The sequence below is a fragment of the Cydia strobilella genome, chromosome 27, assembly GCF_947568885.1.
Source record: "Cydia strobilella chromosome 27, ilCydStro3.1, whole genome shotgun sequence".
NCBI lineage: Eukaryota > Metazoa > Arthropoda > Insecta > Lepidoptera > Tortricidae > Cydia > Cydia strobilella.
This window is the reverse complement of record NC_086067.1, coordinates 3,104,128-3,124,949: the sequence shown is the minus strand read 5'-3', so window position 1 is coordinate 3,124,949 and position 20,822 is coordinate 3,104,128. Positions and strand designations below refer to the sequence as shown.

At 37.3% G+C, this 20,822-nt stretch overlaps 1 protein-coding gene across 1 annotated transcript; it reads left to right on the top strand.

The window, feature by feature from the left end:
* Window positions 1-1,096: 1,096 nt before the first annotated feature.
* LOC134753536 (uncharacterized) lies at window positions 1,097-11,369 on the top strand. The gene is made up of 6 exons (XM_063689447.1): window positions 1,097-1,369; window positions 2,632-2,764; window positions 3,399-3,528; window positions 5,856-5,950; window positions 8,698-8,934; window positions 9,215-11,369. Exons 1-6 carry the CDS (start codon window positions 1,302-1,304, stop codon window positions 9,308-9,310), a joined length of 759 nt encoding a protein of 252 aa, XP_063545517.1. The 5' UTR covers window positions 1,097-1,301; the 3' UTR covers window positions 9,311-11,369.
* Window positions 11,370-20,822: the final 9,453 nt, after the last annotated feature.

Sequence of the window (20,822 nt, the reverse complement as noted above, 5' to 3'; positions counted from 1 at the left end):
TTTCGCGACAAGAGACCATTTTCGCGTAGCAGCACGGGATCTGGCAGCTGCCCTTACTGACCCACTAAGAAAATCTACCATGTATATTTTGACCATGAATCTAGTATTAGTTTGGATTGGGCATGAGTGGGGGGGACAGACAGAACGGGATAGTCTAATGTATTTTTCAGTAGAAGTAGCAGAGAAAGCGCTATTATTGTTTGTGCTTTTCACTGTCCTTTTTTTAGTCCCCACCCTTAATTTAGTATGGTTTATGCCTCAAATGCTTACGTAAGATCATGAACATCAGATGGTCTGACCGAGTGCGAAATACCGAAGTTCTGCGACGCGCCAAGGTCGGTGGAATAGAGGCTTACCTAATGCGTCGACAGCTTCGGTGGTGCGGTGACGTATCACGTATGGCGGAGGAGAGAGTGGCGAAGCGCATCTTTTTTTCTGAACTAGAGGAGGGTAAGCGGAAACCTGGCGGACAACTCCTCCGATACAAAGATGTTCAGAAACGAAACATGAAAAGATGCAACATCGAGCCCTCTCAGTGGGAAGGTTTGGCAGCACAGCGTCCTGAGTGGCGCATGCTGGTGCAGGACAAAGTCCGCGATTTCGAGGAGCAACGCATAGTTGACCTCGATGCTAAACGCGACGAGCTGAAAGCACGCCAGCCTGCTTCCATTCATTACCATTATGTGGCTGGTGTTCTCACGTGCTCTCAATGTGCACGGGAGTTCGCCTCGAAGATCGGCTACGTCAGCCATATTCGGGCGCACGAGCGCCGTGCTAACTGTAACAGTTAGCTCCTAGTTACTAGGAGTCGAAGTGGTCGCCATGGTCGAAATTGGCCGGAAGGATCATCATCATCATCATGGTTTATGCACGGTTTATGGTGGGCAACAACACGATCCGTGGCAACAAATAAACAAATAACCGACCGGCCGACCCGACCAATCATTTTGTCGCATTGCGTATTGCGTAAGTTCTGTCCCTCACGGACGCACGCGTATAGCTCATCTATAGGATCCTACCATCTATGGTTTTGACACACGACCACAGATTAAAAAAACAAAACAAGTAGACAACTAAACTAGGCTTGAAAGCTTGGAGAATAGGTGTGGCTTTTCAAGTTTTAAGTTTGCATTTATTTATTTAAATAACCGATAATATATCACGCTAATCAATGTTACAAGTTCATAAGTGTGTTTAGCTTGCATTTTGTGTATTCTAGTCACTTGAATCTTTCACAAACATTAAATTATATGAAATTCAGGGCGTCAGCCGTTTGTAGTGTAGCAAGTTAAATATTCATCATGTATGGACGAAAAACCCCGTCGACTTACCGGTCTACGCCTTCAGTGTATTCCCACTACACCACCAAGTAAGTTTACTATGATACTTCATTCACCATTTCGTAATATATGATAGAAACAAGTACACGCAGTATTGTTTACATATTTGTAGTAGGTATAGTAACAGTGCTGAAATAAAAGTGGGTACAGTTTGTACAGATATGTGTTTTCTTTGCTTTTGAGTTGAGTGTACGGTCGGTGTCCCAACTTGAGTAACCAAGTTGCCATACTAATTGTATAGAAAAGTGGATACTTATTGTAGGGAACCGACTGTACATTTGTCTGAGGAAAGATCGCAAGAAACTTTTTTCCTTAATCTTTGTCTCAAATTAGTTCAACTATTGCAAAATCTTATTAGATTGCCTGCCTTACCTCTACCTCTTTATTTACAATTTGTGATTTTTAATCTTTGGTTTGTAAAGATGTTATAAAAAAAAACCGACCCAGTGCGAGTCGGGCTCGTGCACAAAAGGTTCCGTACCATTACCAGAAAAACTCACATTTGTTGTATGGGAGCCCCACTTCAATATTTATTTTATTCTGTTTTTAGTATTTGTTGTTATAGCGGCAACAGAAATACATCATCTGTGAAAATTTCATCTGTAGCTATCACAGTTCATGAGATACAGCCTGGTGACAGACGGACAGACAGCGGAGTCTTAGTAATAGGGTCCCGTTTTTACCCTTTGGGTATGGAAATATTAAAAATTCCATAAAACATTGTTGCTACATGTTATTGATGTTAGTAAGTAAGTACATTAAAATCAAAACAGAAATTGTGATGTCGATTAATAACTAAATATTAGGGAATGCCCCAGTACCCAGTGATTTTGTTTGGAGATCACCTCCAAGATGTTATTTTGTTTTATTATACATTCAGAAAATAATGGAATGGAAGGTCTTTTTAGATCTCTGGGTGTATGTTATATGCAATGATTGCCGTTTAGGATGCCACTTAGGGTAAACTACCTTCATAACTGCTAATTTATCTTATATTATTTTATAAATATATTATTTACAGTTGCTTTCATAAAAACTAGAACCTATGCCAATTCTTGGGATAAGTTGCCAAGTGGACCCCAGGCTCCCATAAGCCGTGGCAAAAATGCCAGGACAACACGAGGAAGATGATGATAAATATATTCTCTCTCTCTCTCTTTAGCCTTTTTCTACCCTTTGGGTGTAGGCCTCCTTCATTTTGTGCCATTTGTCGCGGTTCTGTGCAACTTGGATAAATATATTATTTACCTTTAATTGTAATTATTTGGATAACAACAATTTTTACTTGTAGGTCTTCAACAAATCTCCGTTCTACAAAGTCCGTCCGATCTCTGCGAGTGCCATGGTATCAGAAGCCAATACTCCATGATGCTTTCTTTCTGGACCTACAAAGAGGCTCTTTGCTAGCAGCATCCCTGTCTGTGGTAAGTCTAACTTAAAAATAATTAACTGTTTAAAATAAACATTTATGGCTTTCCTTTATATGTTTACCAATTTATGCCTTTCCAGCCGGAAAACTGAGATTTGCAAAATTTGCAAACTAACTGTCTCTGTTTGGCCCAATGGTTGACTGGTAAAGAATGCCTCAAGGCGGGATACCGCCGTTTTGCCAAAATATTTTTCGCCAAATTTCACTTCCCAACAAACTTATGGCATCAGTTTTATTTCCCAAATGAAGTTTTAGCAAGTTTTTATTTCGCAACCATTTCATTTCGCAACCCCATAGTTGGGAAATGAAAATCACGTACAAGGTTGGGTTAGGTTAGGTTGGATTATGTAAAGTTGGGAAATGAAATTCAGCCAAATGAAACTTTGGCGAAAAGTTGGTTGCCAAGTGAAATTCTGCAATGCAATTTTCGGCGAAAAGGCAGTAAACCCCTCAAGGCGATAAGTCCGCCATTTGTACCTTTTTGTGTAAATTTGTGCAATAAAGTTTAAATAAATAAATTAAATTTTGGAAAAACTCTGTTTTTAGGGTCCCGATTTTACCCTTTGGGTACGGAACCATAAAAAAGAGCTATTCCAAAAATTTTCCTAATGATAAATACTTTGTTTCAGTTCATTGCCTTATTCACATTCGCACAAAGTATCTTCGATCTGTACTGCCTGGGCATGGCCGCACCGGGCTCCGTACATTACGGATATTATGCCTTCAGCTTCCAGTTTGTCTACGTTGGGAGTGCTCCTGGTAAGTAACTCAAGACTTGTACATTCGCACGAAGTATCTTCGATTTGTACTGCCTGGGCATGGCCACACCGGGCTCCGTACACTACGGATATGCCTTCAGCTTCCAGTTTGTCTACGTTGGAAGTGCCCCTGGTAAGTAATGTCATTCTATTTAGTGCTAAATAAGATGAACCTCTGGATCTGGATAATTTCGAACCCTGATGCGATTTTGGTATTAACATAGAGTAACTTATACTAGAGCGGTACTGTCATAGTAAATTTTGTAACCACAGAAAATTCACTGCCATCTATCGACACACTTTAAAACTAAAAATGAAGATTTATAAAAATACGATAAAATGTATTTAAATATGGATAATTATTTTTTTTATTTGCATTAATTATTTTTATGATTTTGACCCATGTTTTTTCACTGATATGCGTTAAAATTGTCAAATAACAAACGATACCGTCAACGCCATCTATACGACAGTAGGCCAAAGCTAGTGGCGCCCTCTGAACGAGAATCAAATTTTCTTGATTTTCGAGGCACGTTTTTTCTTAGACTGTATCCATCTATTACGAAGTTATATCTATCTTTGGTATTAAGAAAAGGTAATAGCCGGGTCCACACAGAGCGAGCATACGCGCGAGGAAATTTCCTCGCGCACAAAACGGCCAGTGTAGACGTGCCTCGGCCGAGGCGGCGCGCGCGAGGCACGTCTAAAAATGTCGATACAACACACACCCGGCTAATAGGGTAGATATGGGGCATTTTCTATGAAAAGGGAACTTATTGTCGATGGCGCTTACGCCGCACAGCGTCGCGCGGCATTGTATTTATATCAGAGCATCGTTAATAATGGCGTAAGCGCTATCGACAATAAGGTCCCTTTTTATAGAAAATACCACATATTTCCTATGAGGGTCGAATGGATTTATCCGAGTTTGAAGTTAAGCTACACAAGTTTTGTACAGTCGCCATCAGATATATCGGAGCGGCCGAGGTGTTCACAATATCTGAACACGCACTCTAGCGCCTTGACAATAGAGACGTGTTCAGATATTTGTGAGCACCTTGGCCGCTCCGATATATCTGATGGCAACTGTACCTACTAACAAAAATAAGAACACTGTTATCTTCAGTAAATAAATAAATTGAATTGAATAGGGAATATTACGCGAAACTCTGCGTAGGGGGCGCCAGGGCGCCACTACCACAATCTGAAACTATCGTGAATCAAGAAAATTTCTTTATCTAACATCTCTGTCACTCTTGCTTATTCGAGCGATAAAGAGGCAGATAGCCAAATTTCGGATTCGCGTTTCCCGGCAGGTCCTCTGTAAACAAACCGCCTTGATGCATCAACGTCATATTTTATTATCTCTGAAAACTTGACAAAAACCTGTTAAAGGTACAGTATGTGTAAGTTACTCTATGGTTTACTAAAAAGGCTAGTCCTGCACTCTGGTGGCAGAACATTGCAGTAATACGTAAATTCTCTCTTGCGATATGGACTTGTAGTTTGGGGAAACTGTATTGACAAAGACGCAATATTTATAACACAGAAGCGTTGTATCAGAGCCATATTTGCCTTACACTATATGGGCTCATGTCGCTCTTATTTTATAGAAAACAACATACTCACTTTCCCTAGTATGTACATTTTTGAAGTGTGTGTTTTCGTACACAAATATAAATACTTGTTTGTGGAATTCCAAACAATGGGTCCCCGCGCGACAAGAACACAGTATAAGTTTACGTTACATAGACCTTCTGTTAATTTGGCACTTTCCTCGAGAAACTCTTATATTATGTGCATTCGTATTTATAATAAATTACCTGACATTTTTAAGAATAATAATTTGAATATATTTAAATCACAAGTACATGTTTGGTTAATACAGAGATGTTTTTATAGTATTAGTGAATTTTTAAATAATGAAATAATGATTTAATGGGATTTTATTGTGTTTGACTTCGATTTTATATTATTTTATTTTATTTCATTCTGTTACTGCATGATGTATTAGGTAAGATTTTTGATTATGATTTATGGTTGTATTAATATTAATGCTTGACACCATTCATGTAAGAGTAGCATAGGAAATGTTTGTTTGTACACCTGTAAAGGTAGAGTCTTGGTGAGTCCACATAAAATTGTTACATTAGTAATTACTGTGCAATGTACCCATTTCTCACAGACAATAAAGATTATGATTATGATTATACCCCCTATTGGGTAACTTTTCTGGAATGCCCCTCATGTGTGGACCCGTAATACCCGTATATTTACTGCTTAGTTCTATATGAATATTACTAAAATGTAATAATTTGTTGTTTTCAGTTCGCAACGTGTTGATAATATTCTCGCTGTTCTCGTGGTTGGGGTCTGTGGCCGTGTTGGTCACTGGTATCATACTCATCATAGCTCTGAGAAAGGTATGAAATCATTAACAACCGGTCTGGCCTAGTGGGTAGTGACCCTGCCTGTGAAGCCGATGGTCCTGGGTTCGAATCCCGGTAAGGGCATTTTTTTTTTTTTTTTTTTTTTTTTTTTTTTTTTTTTTTTTTTTTTTTTTTTTATGTGATGTTCAGCAAACGAGCAGACGAGCCGCCTGATGGGAAGCAGTCATCGTCGCCCATGGACGTAAGCAACATCACAGGAGCCACTTAAGCATTGCCGACCCTTGAGAACCCTAAATACCCGCTTCTTGAAGAATCCCATGTCGTAGCACAAAGGAAATACCTCAGGAGGCAACTCATTCCACATTCTGCACGTTCTGGGAAGAAACTGGGATTTATTTGTGTGATGAGCACAGATATTTGTTCCTGAGTCATGGGTGTTTTCTATATATTTAAGTATTTATATATTATATATATCGTTGTCTGAGTACCCATAACACAAGCCTCCTTGGGCTTACCGTGGGTCTTAGTCAATCTGTGTAAGAATGTCCTATAATATTTATTTATTTATTTATTAAACAATTATATCTTATTCATTCATGGCATACTTTTCAATGTGGATACATAATGTTACACCTAACTGAACACAAATATTCATTATATAACAATTTAGAAGACTATAATGACTATTATGCAACGATGTAATGAACTAACTTAGCGGTTTCACTCACGTATTTTACGGAGAGCCTACGTCTCCATAATAGAGAATAATGAAATATAACACATGACATGCTCTAAGTAAACTCAACACAGATTTCAGCATGTCAGTATTTTCTCAGAAACTATTTAATTGTGAATTGTCTAACGCCAATAATTCCTGTCGTGGTTTCATATCGAGTAGCTCTATTTTCATCTCTTTCGTTTATATGCCAAAGGAAAGTGAGGCAGCGACGCAATCGGACCTCGACATTTAATTTTCTATATTGCAACACTGGCTACTGCCCGCGACGCGTGAAATTATGATGATGATTGATAAAAACTATCATATGTCCATCCCTTGGCTTAAAACTATCTCTATACCAAATTTTATCTAAATCGGTTTAGCAGTTTATGCGTGAAGAGGGAGGGTATAAGTAGGGATAAATTCATTTTATGTAGTTTTGTGTAAGTTGTTAGATCACTACTTAATAGTTAGTTAAAATGTGTTTATGTCACACAATCATTAATACATTTCACTATAATTGGGGCATTTTCTATGAAAAGGGACCTTATTGTCGATGGCGCTTACGTCGCACAGCGTCGCGCGGCATTGTTATTATATCAGAGCATCGTTAATAATGGCGTAAGCGCCATCGACAATAAGGTCCCTTTTTATATAAAATACCACAATTAATGAACTTGCTAGACGAATACTGCAATTAGATATGACACGTCATAGTAAACCATCATTATTTCATTATGCACTATCATGCTATCATTAATTCATTATATCATTATGCATTCCTGTAGCTAATCAAAAAGGGTAAAAATCAGGTAAACAATGCTAATAATTATGTATAATCTTCACAGTAGTTTTCGGAAATCCGTATTAATTATAACACAATATGTATAATGCTAATATTTGTGACGTTTTCAATCAAAAGGTACCACATTGTCGGTTGTCGATAAGGTTGATTTCTAATTGAAGCTATATGGAGATAGCGCCTTACTGACAAGCGACAATAAGTACCCTTTTGGTTGAAAATGGCACATTTCACTATTGTCTTATGTAGTTGCACGCACACACAAATGACTAGTTCTGATTTAAGAGCACAGCACAGTAAGATTCACATTCTGAATAGGAAATAAATCACTTTCTTCATTTAACCTTTTGGACGCCAATGACGGATATATCGGCAGCGTAGGTCCAACGCCAAAGACCGATTAATCCGTCACAGACCACAGAGCAACATAGACCTACGTGCATGGGCATAAAGTACAATTTTAGTATTGACACTTCGGTGACGTGGCGTCCGAGTGACAGCTTCTGTGTTTGACACGGCGTCGAAAAGGTTAATAGTTTGGAAGGAACATAGGTGGCAAGACGAACTAAAACTATTATATGATATTTTATTTTATTTAATATTTTTGACATGTTTCAACCACTATTACATTCTTAAATTAAATAAAAAATAAAAGCATAAAGCATTATCTTCAAGCATAAAGCGTCATTGTACAGTCGCCATCAGATATATCGGAGCGGCCGAGGCGCTCACAAATATCTGAACACACTTCTATGAGGGCTATCGTTTTTTTGCTCACCAGTTGGCGCCTCTGTTGATGGTGGTCCAAAGGACTAAAGAACAGCTGTCAGTCATTGAAGTGACATTTGACATTTCGAACTTTGCGAAGACCACCATCTACACTAGCGCCCCTAGCGGCGAATTCATACGCGTTAGCCCTCATTGTCAAGGCTAGTGGTGGACAAAGTACAGCCCGCGGGCCAACTCCGTCCCGCCATAGGATTTAATCCGGCCCGCCGAAGGTTGTTCGAAATAATTAGTATATGGTCCGTGATCCCGTGGAATAATAAAAATGCATTTTTGCTGCAATTCTGGCCCTCTTAAATTATTTAAACTTTGTGGCCCCCCCATGTAGAAAGTTTGCCCACCACTGGTCAAGGCGTTAGAGTGCGTGTTTAAATATTTTTGAGCACCTCGGCCGCTCTGATCTGATATGGCTACAGTACAACACTTTAAAAATGACAACTTCGATGATAAAAAATAACCTTTTTTTTTCTTCAGGAGCACGAAAAACGCATAGCCCCTTGGCTGTACACATTTGGCGTGTTCATCCTATTCCGTCTGGTGGCGTTCATCTTTGCGGCCATCGTCAACGACATGATATTCTCTTACAACGCGCTCATCTGCGTGTGCTGGGCGATATTTGTGGTCGCTGGGGGCTATGGGTGGCTGCTGGTCTATAGTTTGTATTTGGAACTCTGCGACTTGACTAAATTGGAAGATCTAGCACATTTGAGGGTAAGTACATAAGTTGTTTGCTAATATACATGTTAGATTTCGAAAATAACCGCCAGATTCCAAAAATAAACACTAGATTCCAAAAGCAGTCTCCAGATTCCATAAATAACAACCACCCGATTCCCACGCTAGCCTAAAGTCCATCCCACTTTGGTTAACGTGGGGCTTATCAAAAAGGCCTGTGCCCAGCAATGGAACTTACAATACCCGTAACTATGACAAGGATATGTACATTGATAACCACGTATTTTAAAGTTAATTATTATTTTTTGTCTTCCAGATGGGCACCATGGCGTCCCTCAACGCGTCCCTCGCGGGTTCCCGCCCCACTACCCCCCACAGCGCCGTCTCCACCATGCCCGCCTCGCAGATCTGATACACACACACATCACGCTTACATACTGACCAGAATACTAGCACCGAAAAAACTAGCCTTGAAAAAACTGACCACAAAATTGGTCTAACGTATGAGCAGAAAAGTGGTCTAACGAACAGCGATACGCAGAAAACTGCACTCAGTCTGACATTTACGGATGATACGTTGAAAGATATTACAGAGGAGAGTAGCGATGAAGGGACGCCTTTGCCTGTTGAAAGGTATGAAACTATAGTATAGAACAGGGGTCGGCAACCGTAAATTGTAATTGTAACTGTCCTATTGTCACGTAGATATGTAATCTGAACTTATTTATACATAAATTGTCTAGTTTAAGTATAGCAAAAGTGTGTAAAAAATAATTGTAAACCCTTGTTGTGGCAATAAATGATTTATCTATCTATCTATCTTAAGGGCGCCCTGTATGTAAAAGCAGGCGCAGGCGCCTTGCGTGTAAAAGCGCGCAAAGCGCGCATCGCTGAATGCCGGGCTTCGCCCGACTTTTAAGTGTGAGGGGCGCCGCAGGCGCCCTGTATGTAAGAGCGCGCGAAGGGCGCTGAATAACTGTGAGGAACGCCGCAGGCGCCCTGCATGTAAGAGCGCGCTGAATAACTGTGAGAGACGCCGCAGGCACCCTGCATGTAAGCGCGCGCTGAATAACTGTGAGAGACGCTGCAGGCGCCCTGCATGTAAGAGCGCGCCAAGCGCGATGAATGTCCGGCTCCGCCCGACCTTTAAGGCTCGGCCAAACACAAGGCGCGACGCAGCGCCGCTTCCGCGCCGCGTTCGCGCCGCGTGATGCCTGTTTAAACAGGTCGCGCGCGGATCGCGCCGGCCTCGCGCTCTCAACACGCCCTCATCGCGCGCGCGAACGCAGCGCGGACGCGGCGCGATGCGGGCGTGACTCGCGCCCGATACAGCAGCATGCGCGCGCGGAAGGTTTTTCATTCACGTACGACTGATGTGACCGACCCAGCGTGCCGCCGCGGGCCGCCGCGTCCGCGCCCGTGGACGCGCGCGACGGGGCGCGACAGAAGCGGGGCGCGATGCCGGCTGGACGCAGTCTGTTTGACGTCGCTAACCTGTTAGCATGGGCGGCGGTCGCGCCGCGCGACCGCGGCGCTGCGTTGCGCCTTGTGTTTGGCCGAGCCTTAAAGTGTGTATGTAAGAGCGCGCGAATGGCGCTGAATAACTGTGAGGGACGCCGCAGGAGCCCTGCATGTAAGAGCACGCGAAGCGCGCTGAATAACTGTGAGGGACGCCGCAGGAGCCCTGCATGTAAGACGATGAGGGGCGCCCTGTATGTAAGAACTCGCGAAGCGCGATTTGAATTTCGGCACTCTTTTGCATAAAAATGTATATTAAAAGAAGTCCTTTTTGACAAACGACAATGTAGTACCTTTTGTCTAATAAATTCACAAATTATTAACAGTGTGCGGCCCGCTGCAATTTTGCTAACCGCTATGTGGCCCTTGGCTGCTAAAAGGTTGCCGACCCCTGGTATAGAACAACTATATTCATGAAACTAACTTCTTAAATTTTGGTCTCTTTCTATTGGCGCAAAAGTAAAAACAAGTCAGACTAGGGATCATTATTAACGGCATTTTAGAATAGAATAGAATAGAATAAGATTTTATTCGTAAGCACAAACAAACAAGACATTACATAATATAAAAAAAAAAAACATAAAATAAGATTTTTAGCTTTGACAGACATTCCTGAATTTGATATTTTGACTAGAAAACTAGCCTTACTGAAGTACTGACTGACCACTGCAGAAAAGAAAAGTGGTCTAACTCATGAGCAGAAAAGTGGTCTAACGAACAGTGATACGCAGAAAACTGGTCTCAGTCTGACATTTGCGGATGATACGTTGAAAGATATTACAGAGGAGAGTAGCGATAAAGGAACGCCTTTGCCTGTTGAAAGGTTAGAGACTATATTGTAGGTTTTTTGTATGAAAAAAATTAGAAGACCACGCTAACTTTGCACAAACTTGGCAGTAAGAATGCATACATATCCCTTTAAGCTTCACTCGCTCCATGGGTTCATCCATTTTACATCACACGTTTAGGGGGGGAGGGGGTCAAGAAAATGTGACAAGGGGTAGGGGGGAGTCACAAACTTTGTGACGTCACTTTAACTTATTTAAATGCTTTTATTCGCTGTACAGTTAAATAACAAGTTTTTGGAACGATAATCGTTTTTAATCGTTTAATTTTCTTTCCTAATCAGTTTTGGGTTATAAAATTACAAATATTTCTTTTGCCGAAAATATTTTGATAAAATATTAATAATACTTAATTCGATTTGCCGATTTCATTGAAAAAATGTGACATCACACCAGGGGGGGAGGGGTTTGCCAAATGTGACAAGGAGAGGGGGAGGGGTCAGAAAACCTCGAAATTCGTGTGACGTAATTAATCGATGAACCCTAAGAAAACTGATGTATGGAGTTACCACTCTTTCTTTACTTATATTTCTCCATGATAGGGTTAAATAAGCGAATTATCTGTCATCTATAACATGTTAAATAGACAATATCTTTCGTATACTTACAGATGTAGTGCAAAATTGTTTTCCATCGTATTTTCTCGGAAACGTTCGTATTTGTCATGCTACTTCAGTCAGTCTCAGTACCTACTTTTTGTACCGAGACTAACTGAAATAGCAAGACACGTTCTTAAAATACGATGGAAAATAATTATGCTCTACATCTATACCTTATTTCAACATAATACGGTCTACTTCTGGTCAGCTAATTATTAATAACGACTTAAAAAAGTCTGATTAAGATATATTTTATTATAAAAAGCCCTTATTTGTTATAAGACATCCGTCCAATGGTCCTCGGCCATTTCTAAGTACCTAGGATAAGTATAAATGAACCATAGATATAAGAAAATAAAATTTATATTATGTGTATGTATAAAGTTTGTATTTAGTATTATGTGCAGAATTGTAATGGATATTCTTGTGAATCTCATATAGAAATGTAATTTTGATAATGTTTTTTATGTACAATATAACGTTTGAATGTTTTAAATGATAGATATATGGCACATTTGTTTATACGTCGAAAATCACTTTGTACTAAATAATAGCACTAACATTTTTGGAAATTATCACAAACGGCTATTTTCCAGACTGAGATAATAATTTGTAAGGACATCAAGAGCCCGTTATCGATTTTAGTCGCAAAAATTTAAAATTGATAGATTTAGTCGCAGAAATTGTACACCTTTTGATACGTAATAGAAATAACAAGTACTGGTTTCTATTAGCACGTCTTCTCATCTTGCCGTTTTACAGATCGTTTTTTTGAAAACAGACTCACTAAATTAGTAATGTTTTTTTTTTTCTGATAGACGTTTAGGTAAACGCGCGTAAAGCACTGATTTTGTCGCTCTTATTTGTAAATTTCTTAGTTTGGACGGCTAAAAATGGTAATTTTGTATTACACATATCCTGTACTCCACCTTTTACATACTACATTTTTATTATTATGTTTATGACTTTGAAGTAGTGTAAATGAAAGTTAGACGAAATCAATTTTCTCCAGAAATTACTTCAAAACAAGTGGCAATTTCTCTGAAAATCGACTTAATTTCAACATAATTTTGATACTAAAACAATCTACAACATTTGCTGAAACTGTTCTTATACATCAATTTGTATACTTTACCACCATAATTTATTGATGAATTTTTAAAAATTGCCCCTTCTCTTCATATATTACCGGGGACGCACGCTCGCGACCTCATTATTAAAAGGCAAGATGAGAAGACGTGCTAATAGAAACCAGTGCTTGTTATTTCTATTACGTATCAAAAGGTGTACAATTTCAGCGACTAAATCTATCAATTTTACATTTTTGCGACTAAAATCTGAAATAAGGCTTAATGCAAAATGTAATTGAACTTGTACTAAGTATTAAACTGTCTAGTGCCTTGAACTGCCTTTACAATGATAACGCACATTTTGAATAAATGTTTGACAGATATACTTGATTTTATTTTGTATTACCCTTCCCTACATTTTGAGAGAGTTACTAAAAATATCCTAATCTCTGTTTTATATGCCAGATGCTATTGTCCTGCTTTCGCACCAATAGGGAGTATCACTGCAATGTTCTGCCACCAGAGTGCAGCACTAGCCCCTTTAGTAAACCATAGAGTGCCTTTAACAGTATTTTGACAAGCTTTCAGAGATAATAAAACATGACGTTGATGCATCAAGGCGGTGTTTACAGAGGACCTACCGGGAAACGCGAATCCGAAATTTCGCTATCTGCCTCTTTATCGCTCGAATATGCAAGTGACAGAGATGTTAGATAACGAAATTTCGATTTTACTTGGGCAATAGGGATGATTAAACATGTTGAATTTTATAACAAAATTTAGTAAATAGATAGCAAATGAGCAATTATCAGAATAATGTGGATATTAAAATAATATATAGAAATGATAAAAAAATACAGGATCTACAAGTTTCAAAATTTAAAGTTTTTTTAACTTGCATTGCAAAAAGGAATAAAGTAAAGATACCATTCGATTCCTTGCATTTTATCCAAAAAATATTGTATAGCTATATGCATAAACGCAATATTTCACCGACAAAATTGCATAGTTATTTTCCATAAATTCAAGATGGGCTCTCAGTGACCTTGACGTCACGTTCTCTTATCGTTTTGTAAGGAGCGTTTCGCGAGTGAAGTAAGACTGTCGGAATTTGATTATCATTTCTGACTTTTGTATTGCTTTAATGCAATGGTTCCCATATAGACATTTGATCCGAAAAACAAACCTAATAGATTGATACCATTAACCTTCTGGACGCCAATGACGGATATATCGGCACCGCAGGTCCAACGCCAGATGGATTAATGCGTCACAGCACAGACCACAGAGCAGCATAGACCTACTTGCATGGGCATAAAGTTCAATTTCAGTTTCGACAATTCGGTGACACGTCCGAGTGACAGCTTGTGTTTGACGCGGCGTTGAAAAGGTTAATAAAAATTTGTTTATGTAACTTTTTGAACGCCATTTAAAAGTCCGCAGCCTATCGTGCGCGTTCGGCGCGTCATAGTGAACCTTGTCGCAATGCACGAAGGTTGATATTGGGCTGAAGCCGCGCGCGTCATTTGACGTCTTTGGCAGTCAAAGGGGGGTAGTGCTAGTAGCTATCTGGGTTATGAAAACAAGGGTTTAGTAAAACAACTTTCTTAAGAAATAAAACAAAAATTACAATTTATGGAAATATATATTTCATTACATCAACAGTAACACAGATCATATTTTTTGCACAGCAATATACAATACAGCGATTTCATCTAAAAATCTACACCATAATAATATCCAAAAACTTGTCCCTCGAGTATTACTCCATACATATTTTAGTATTGCAATACATACATAACCGGGCCTACTTGAGATAAGGGGTAATATCGTCAGTTGATAAATAAAACTGCTACTGTGTAAACTTTTTTTATCAATTATTAAAAAAAAAACGACTTCAAAAAGGATAAAACATTTATATGCGCTAGCAACTGCATGTAAGTTGTTTAAAGACAATTAGAATAGTAGATTGGTAACCAAGGGATGAAAGGCACCCATTTCTGTCGAGGTAATTTGGCGCTCGAACGCAGTGAGAGCTCAATAATCCGAGACTGAAATGGCGCCTTTCACTAGAGTAAAACACTACTTTTCATTTCGAATACGAGAAAAGTAAAATACATGTGCATTTAATAAAACACGGCTAAGTCTAAGTATTGACTTCAATAGTATTTCTTGAGGGTAGTTTCAATTAACAATTTATGTAAAAAGATCGTTATTTATGGAACAGGGAATTATCAGAATGGAAATTGTACAACAAATCCATTTAAAAACAAAATTTCATTGCTTATCGTAAAAAAAATGTACTTAGAATTAATATTAGTATAATTTTCTGCACACTTTTTAGAACAATAACGACCCACTTTCAGAGCATGAGAAATGAAAACATAGTATCACAACACTGAATCAATGCTGTGAAGTTATCAAAATAATCAGCGATGAAGTTCTGGTAGTAATAACGTTGATACTATACGCTAATAATATTTAATGGCCTGTATACCCCTTATACGCAATAGCCCCGAGTTTTTAAAGAATATATACACTGGGTTTCAGAAAATATGAAAACTAAATATAACTACAAATGATAATTATCTCTAAATTTTACAACTGATGACAAGAATGATAAAATGCAACAAAATAGAGCAGTTGTGCAAAGCAGGATTTGTGCATATATGCCTGTTTTTCTGGAGGTTCTGGGTTCGAATCCCGTAAGGACATTTTATTTTGCTACTTTCCCGAGTGCGAGAATAAGCACCTGTACCTATGTAACTTAAAGGGTCACATGTACTGTAAAACATTGTACAATACACTTGCGAATATATACTTCTTACTTTCCGCACTTGTATCGTAAATAAGTATTCCTGAGTATGGTTGTTTTGTATGTATCTGAGTATTTATTTATTTATGAAAGCGTGTTGTCTTCAAGCAACGGTACCACTTTGTCGCTTGCCATAAGGACGCTCTGACAGGTTATTCGTATAAAGATAGTAGCAAATTTCGTCCGTATGGTAAGCGACAATGTGGTACCTACCTTTTACTTGAAAACGTCACATATATACATGATTTGTCGGCTAGTACTCATAGTACAAATTTACTTAGTTTGGGGCTAGTTTAATCTGTATAATATTGTCCCAAATATGCCTAAATATGTTTATTTATAATATCAAATCGTGTCAATGCACAACGGCTCTTAAGGCACAGAGAGGTACCTATTAGATAACAGTATATCTACCTTACAAATATATATATATATCTAAAGAAGTCAGTTAAAAGAAAGTCCCCAGCAAGCTCGGCCGACTTTCACCTTCCCATACAAACGGAGTTTCGTTGTAATTTTAAAACTACGTGTTGGATTGATGAAACTTTGCATATACAATGACATGAGGTATACCTAGTTCTGTAATTAGTTTATATAGCTCCATCACGGCTAGCACATGATTACACGCGCGATAACTCACGCCGCGAGAGACAATTCGCTATATTTTTTGATTTATGGTATCTGAAGTTACATAAACTAATTACAGGACTATATACCTTATTCTATTGTAAGTACAAAGTTTCAGAGCAATCTAGCTAGTCGTTTTAAAATGCGAGCGTAACTACGTTTGTATGGAGAACCGAGCTTGCCGGGGACTTAAGGCGACCCTATAAAATATTGGATGCTAAGTAAATAAACTGGGTATCCATTCGAACGTTATTTTTTTGATAAATACTGAACAGCAAAGAAAAAGGTCTCTTCTATGGAAATTTACAGTGACCAGTTACATTGCTTATAAGTATACAAACAACCCTTAAAAAGGTTTGCATCAAAATAACGTCAAAGAGAAGGCAGAGGACCGAAACATGGAAATTGCTCCACCGACAAGAGACTTACTCTTAAATATATGATAATGATGAAAAATAACATATCTTGCGAATAAAGATTTTAGTGTAGATATAGGTATAATGTATTTAGGTAAGCCTCTGTTATATATAGTTAAAATTAGTGGCGTTTTCAACCAACCGGGTACTTGTCGGTTGTCAATAAGACTCTTATTTCCATAAAGCTTCAAAATTAAATCGACCACCGACAATGTGGTACCTTTTTAGTTGAAAACGTCACATTAAAAAAATAAATCTTAGTCTATTTTTATGAATAAAACCCGCATACTAGCTCACTGTTGATGGGGGTTTTCAGAAAAAATGGTACTATTTACTTTTTTTCGAAAAACCATCAACTTTTGGGTTATTTAGACTCAGAATCACAAGTACTCGTACTATTGAATGAGACGAAGAAAAAGTGGCCCCAGTTTTTCATACAAATTTTGGGTGTCAGTTTTGTAACTGAAATTTTTTTGGGGAAATATTTTTTCTTTTTAAATCTATAGTCCTCGTGATTCTGAGTAGAAATAACCCAAAAGTTGATGGAATTTTGAAAAAAAGTAAATGGTACACTTTTAATAAGTGAAAATGCCCTGACATCGAATACACAAAAAAGCTTATTTTTACCATCACTTTTGCAATTGGGCGTATCAACTTTCGTCACTTGTTGCGATTTTATGTCTCCTGGGTGACTCTTAAAACCATGGTTAAGGTTATATCTTTTAAATTGACCAAATGTGTATCGTAAGCAGGGACCTGTATTTTTTTTATGGGAACGTATTTTTTTTCGTTCTTTGTTAATTATTTCATTTTTAATTTTATTGGGCAATCTAATAATACGAAGCCATTATCTAAACACACAACTGAGTTCTACATTCGGAGTATAAAATAATTCGAAATAATATATGGTTATTTCGTAGTTTTTGCAAAAAAGCAGTTTCAATCCCTGGTCGTAAGCATGTTAGTAAAATGTGTTTTTTAATACAGTTGCTCAAAAAGTGGTACTTTTTGTGGCTGCGTAGCGTGCGAGAAGCTCAATTTCTCGAACTAGTGCTTTTTACTTTTTAGTTCCAAACTATAGTTTCGAAACGCAGTTTTTATGTAATTTAGCTTGAGCAGGTACTGGGGCCTCACTCGTTACTCCTCGGTGTCGTTGAGCAACCCGCGCCGGGCCCGCGGCGGCCGCGGCCGGGGCGCGCACGAGTATGAAGGTATCGCGGGCTGCGGCAGCTCAAGTATCAAGGGCTGTATAGGTACTTTTGGTTTTGGTTTGGTTTGGTGGTATGATTCTACTAATGATATATTAATTTATTATTTTTTCGCAATTGTATTAAAAAACGTCGTTTACAACACGTGTGAAATGTCTTTTTACACTAGTTGTAAAATGTACTATTACGTGTGTGGGCTTGGGTTAGGTACTCATATGTGACATTTTCAACCAAAAGGTACCACATTGTCGGTTGTCGATAAGGTTGATGTCTAATTGAAGCTATATGGAAATAGCGCCTTACTGACAAGCGACAATAAGTACCCTTTTGGTTGAAAATGCCACATATACAAATTTAGAGGAACGCATAAAATAAAGGTTTAAATTACTGGATTACAGAACATAAAGTAATTTTAAAATTAGTAATTAATTTTTTTTTGCGATCCTTTAAGTTTGTCTATAGGTGTATATTGGCTGGCGGGACATAAATTAATATAAGAAATAGTTGATAAACCCAATTTTTGCTGTTAAAAACTCGATGCGAATGAAACAATATGCGATGGTCAATAAAAAGCAATACTTAAAAATATAATGAAAATAAATTACCGTAACGGTACCGATACACTGTTTATTATTTCTTGATAAGCTCAGTTTTAATACATTTGACCTTTTATATAAGGTAAATGCCCCAATATATGACTAATATTTTACCTGTATGTCCTCATCATTGCTATGAATAAAGATTAAAGGTACCAATTTATGGGTGTCGAGTACCGGGACATTTACCTTGTCTTCTCTTATTTTATAACAAAACTCCCTGTTATATATTTTCCCCGTACCATAGTATTCTACAAGTATTTTCTTTAAAAAATAAAGACGCTTTAAAAAAATAACATAACCTATTCAATAAAAACGGTGTTGATTAAAAACAGTTTTAATAGTAAAAAAACCCATTACTTAAAATTAAGTTGTGACAAAATAACACCAGCGTTATATCTGATCATGTATGTAGAAAAACAATACATACAAAAATACTTTCCCTATACCTATCTAAAAGTTTATAGATAATGATGCTTCACTAAAAAAGGTTCCAAATACTGTATATTTATATGCATTTTATAAACATTTATATACCACGCGTCAGACGTGAACAAAGTTATACTCATGGAAAAATTTAGAGGACCGCAAAAAAAAGGTTTAATTACTGGATTACAGCACTTAAAGTAATTTCAAAATTAGTAATTAAACTTTTTTTTGCGTTCCTCTACCATGAGTTAGCTTATGAAGAGATCAAAAGAAGTCTCAAAGCAGACTATAATTTATTAACCCGAAATATTTAACAAAATTTTTTAAACCGAAAATCATCACTATTAAAATACCATGAAAAAATACAAATTTTCTTCAATTCCTTTACCTAAACTGCCCCTTAGGAGGCCGTAGTCGATTTTGGAGCAAAAATTTAAAATTGATAGATTTAGTCGTTGAAATTATACACGTTTTGTTACGTAATATCTAAATAACAAGTATTGGTTTCTATTAGCACGTGTTCTCATCTTGACTTTTAATAATGAGGTCGCGAGCGTGACCCACCGGTAACATATGAAAAGAAGAGGCAGTTTTTAAAAATTCATCAAAAATTTATGGTGGTAAATTATACAAATTGATGTATAAGAATAGTTTCAGCAAATGTTGTAGATTGTTTAAGTATCAAAATTACGTTGAAATTAAGTCGATTTTCAGAGAAATTTTCATTTGTTTTGAAGTAATTTCTGGAGAAAATTGATTTCGTCTAACTTTCATTTACACTACTTCAAAGTCATAATAATAAAAATGTAGTCTGATAAACGTCAAGTACAGGATATGTGTAATACAAAATTACCATGTTTAGCCGTCCAAACTTTACGAAATTTACAAATAAGAGCGACAAAATCAGTGCTTTACGCGCGTTTACCTAAACGTCCATCAGAAAAGCAAACATTACTAATTTAGTAAGTCTGTTTTCAAAAAACTGATCTGATAAAAGTTAAGATAAGAAGACGTGCTAATAGAAACCAGTACTTGTTATTTCAATTAGGTAACAAAAGGTGTACAATTTCACCGACTAAATCTATCAATTTTACATTTTTGCGACTAAAATCGACACCGGCCTCTTAGATGTAGTTAGTATTCAATATTTAAAATGCAAAAAATCATTGGTATAATCACTGGTTTAACTTCTTAGATTAGATCAAAAAAATCTGAAGGTTTTAAGAAATAAACGAATAACGAATTATGTATCTAATTTACATAATTTAATAGTAGCACTTTATAGTATTAAATATGTAACATGTTTTAGAAAGTTAATTTATTTAGTAAAAAATTCATGACTCGTGTTAACTGATAACATCGAAAATATATGAATCAAATTAAAATCAAAGTACATCTTGTACTGTTGATACAATTTAGTATTTACACAAAAATAAACTAAAGTAAGCCATTAGGCACACATTTTCATAACGTTGTGTTGATTTATTTTACCCCATATAATATACAATAAATATCAGTTATGTCGTTGCCAAATCAGTAAAACTACATTTTTTGGTTAACCAAGATCTTAGCTCTTTTTGACAGTCCAAGAATTCAGGCAAACTCAGGTTCAGTTACCCAAAATCAAAAAATCATTGATGGTACAAGATGTAGTCTAATAAAAACCGTGACCCGTGACCCTGGGTTTGACACCCGAAGAATTGTCAAACGTCAAAAAAATAATGGATAATGTATCCGCACATCCGCTACATTAGCTGTCAATTATTTTTAAAGCACGATTTTATATTAGATTTTACAGGTG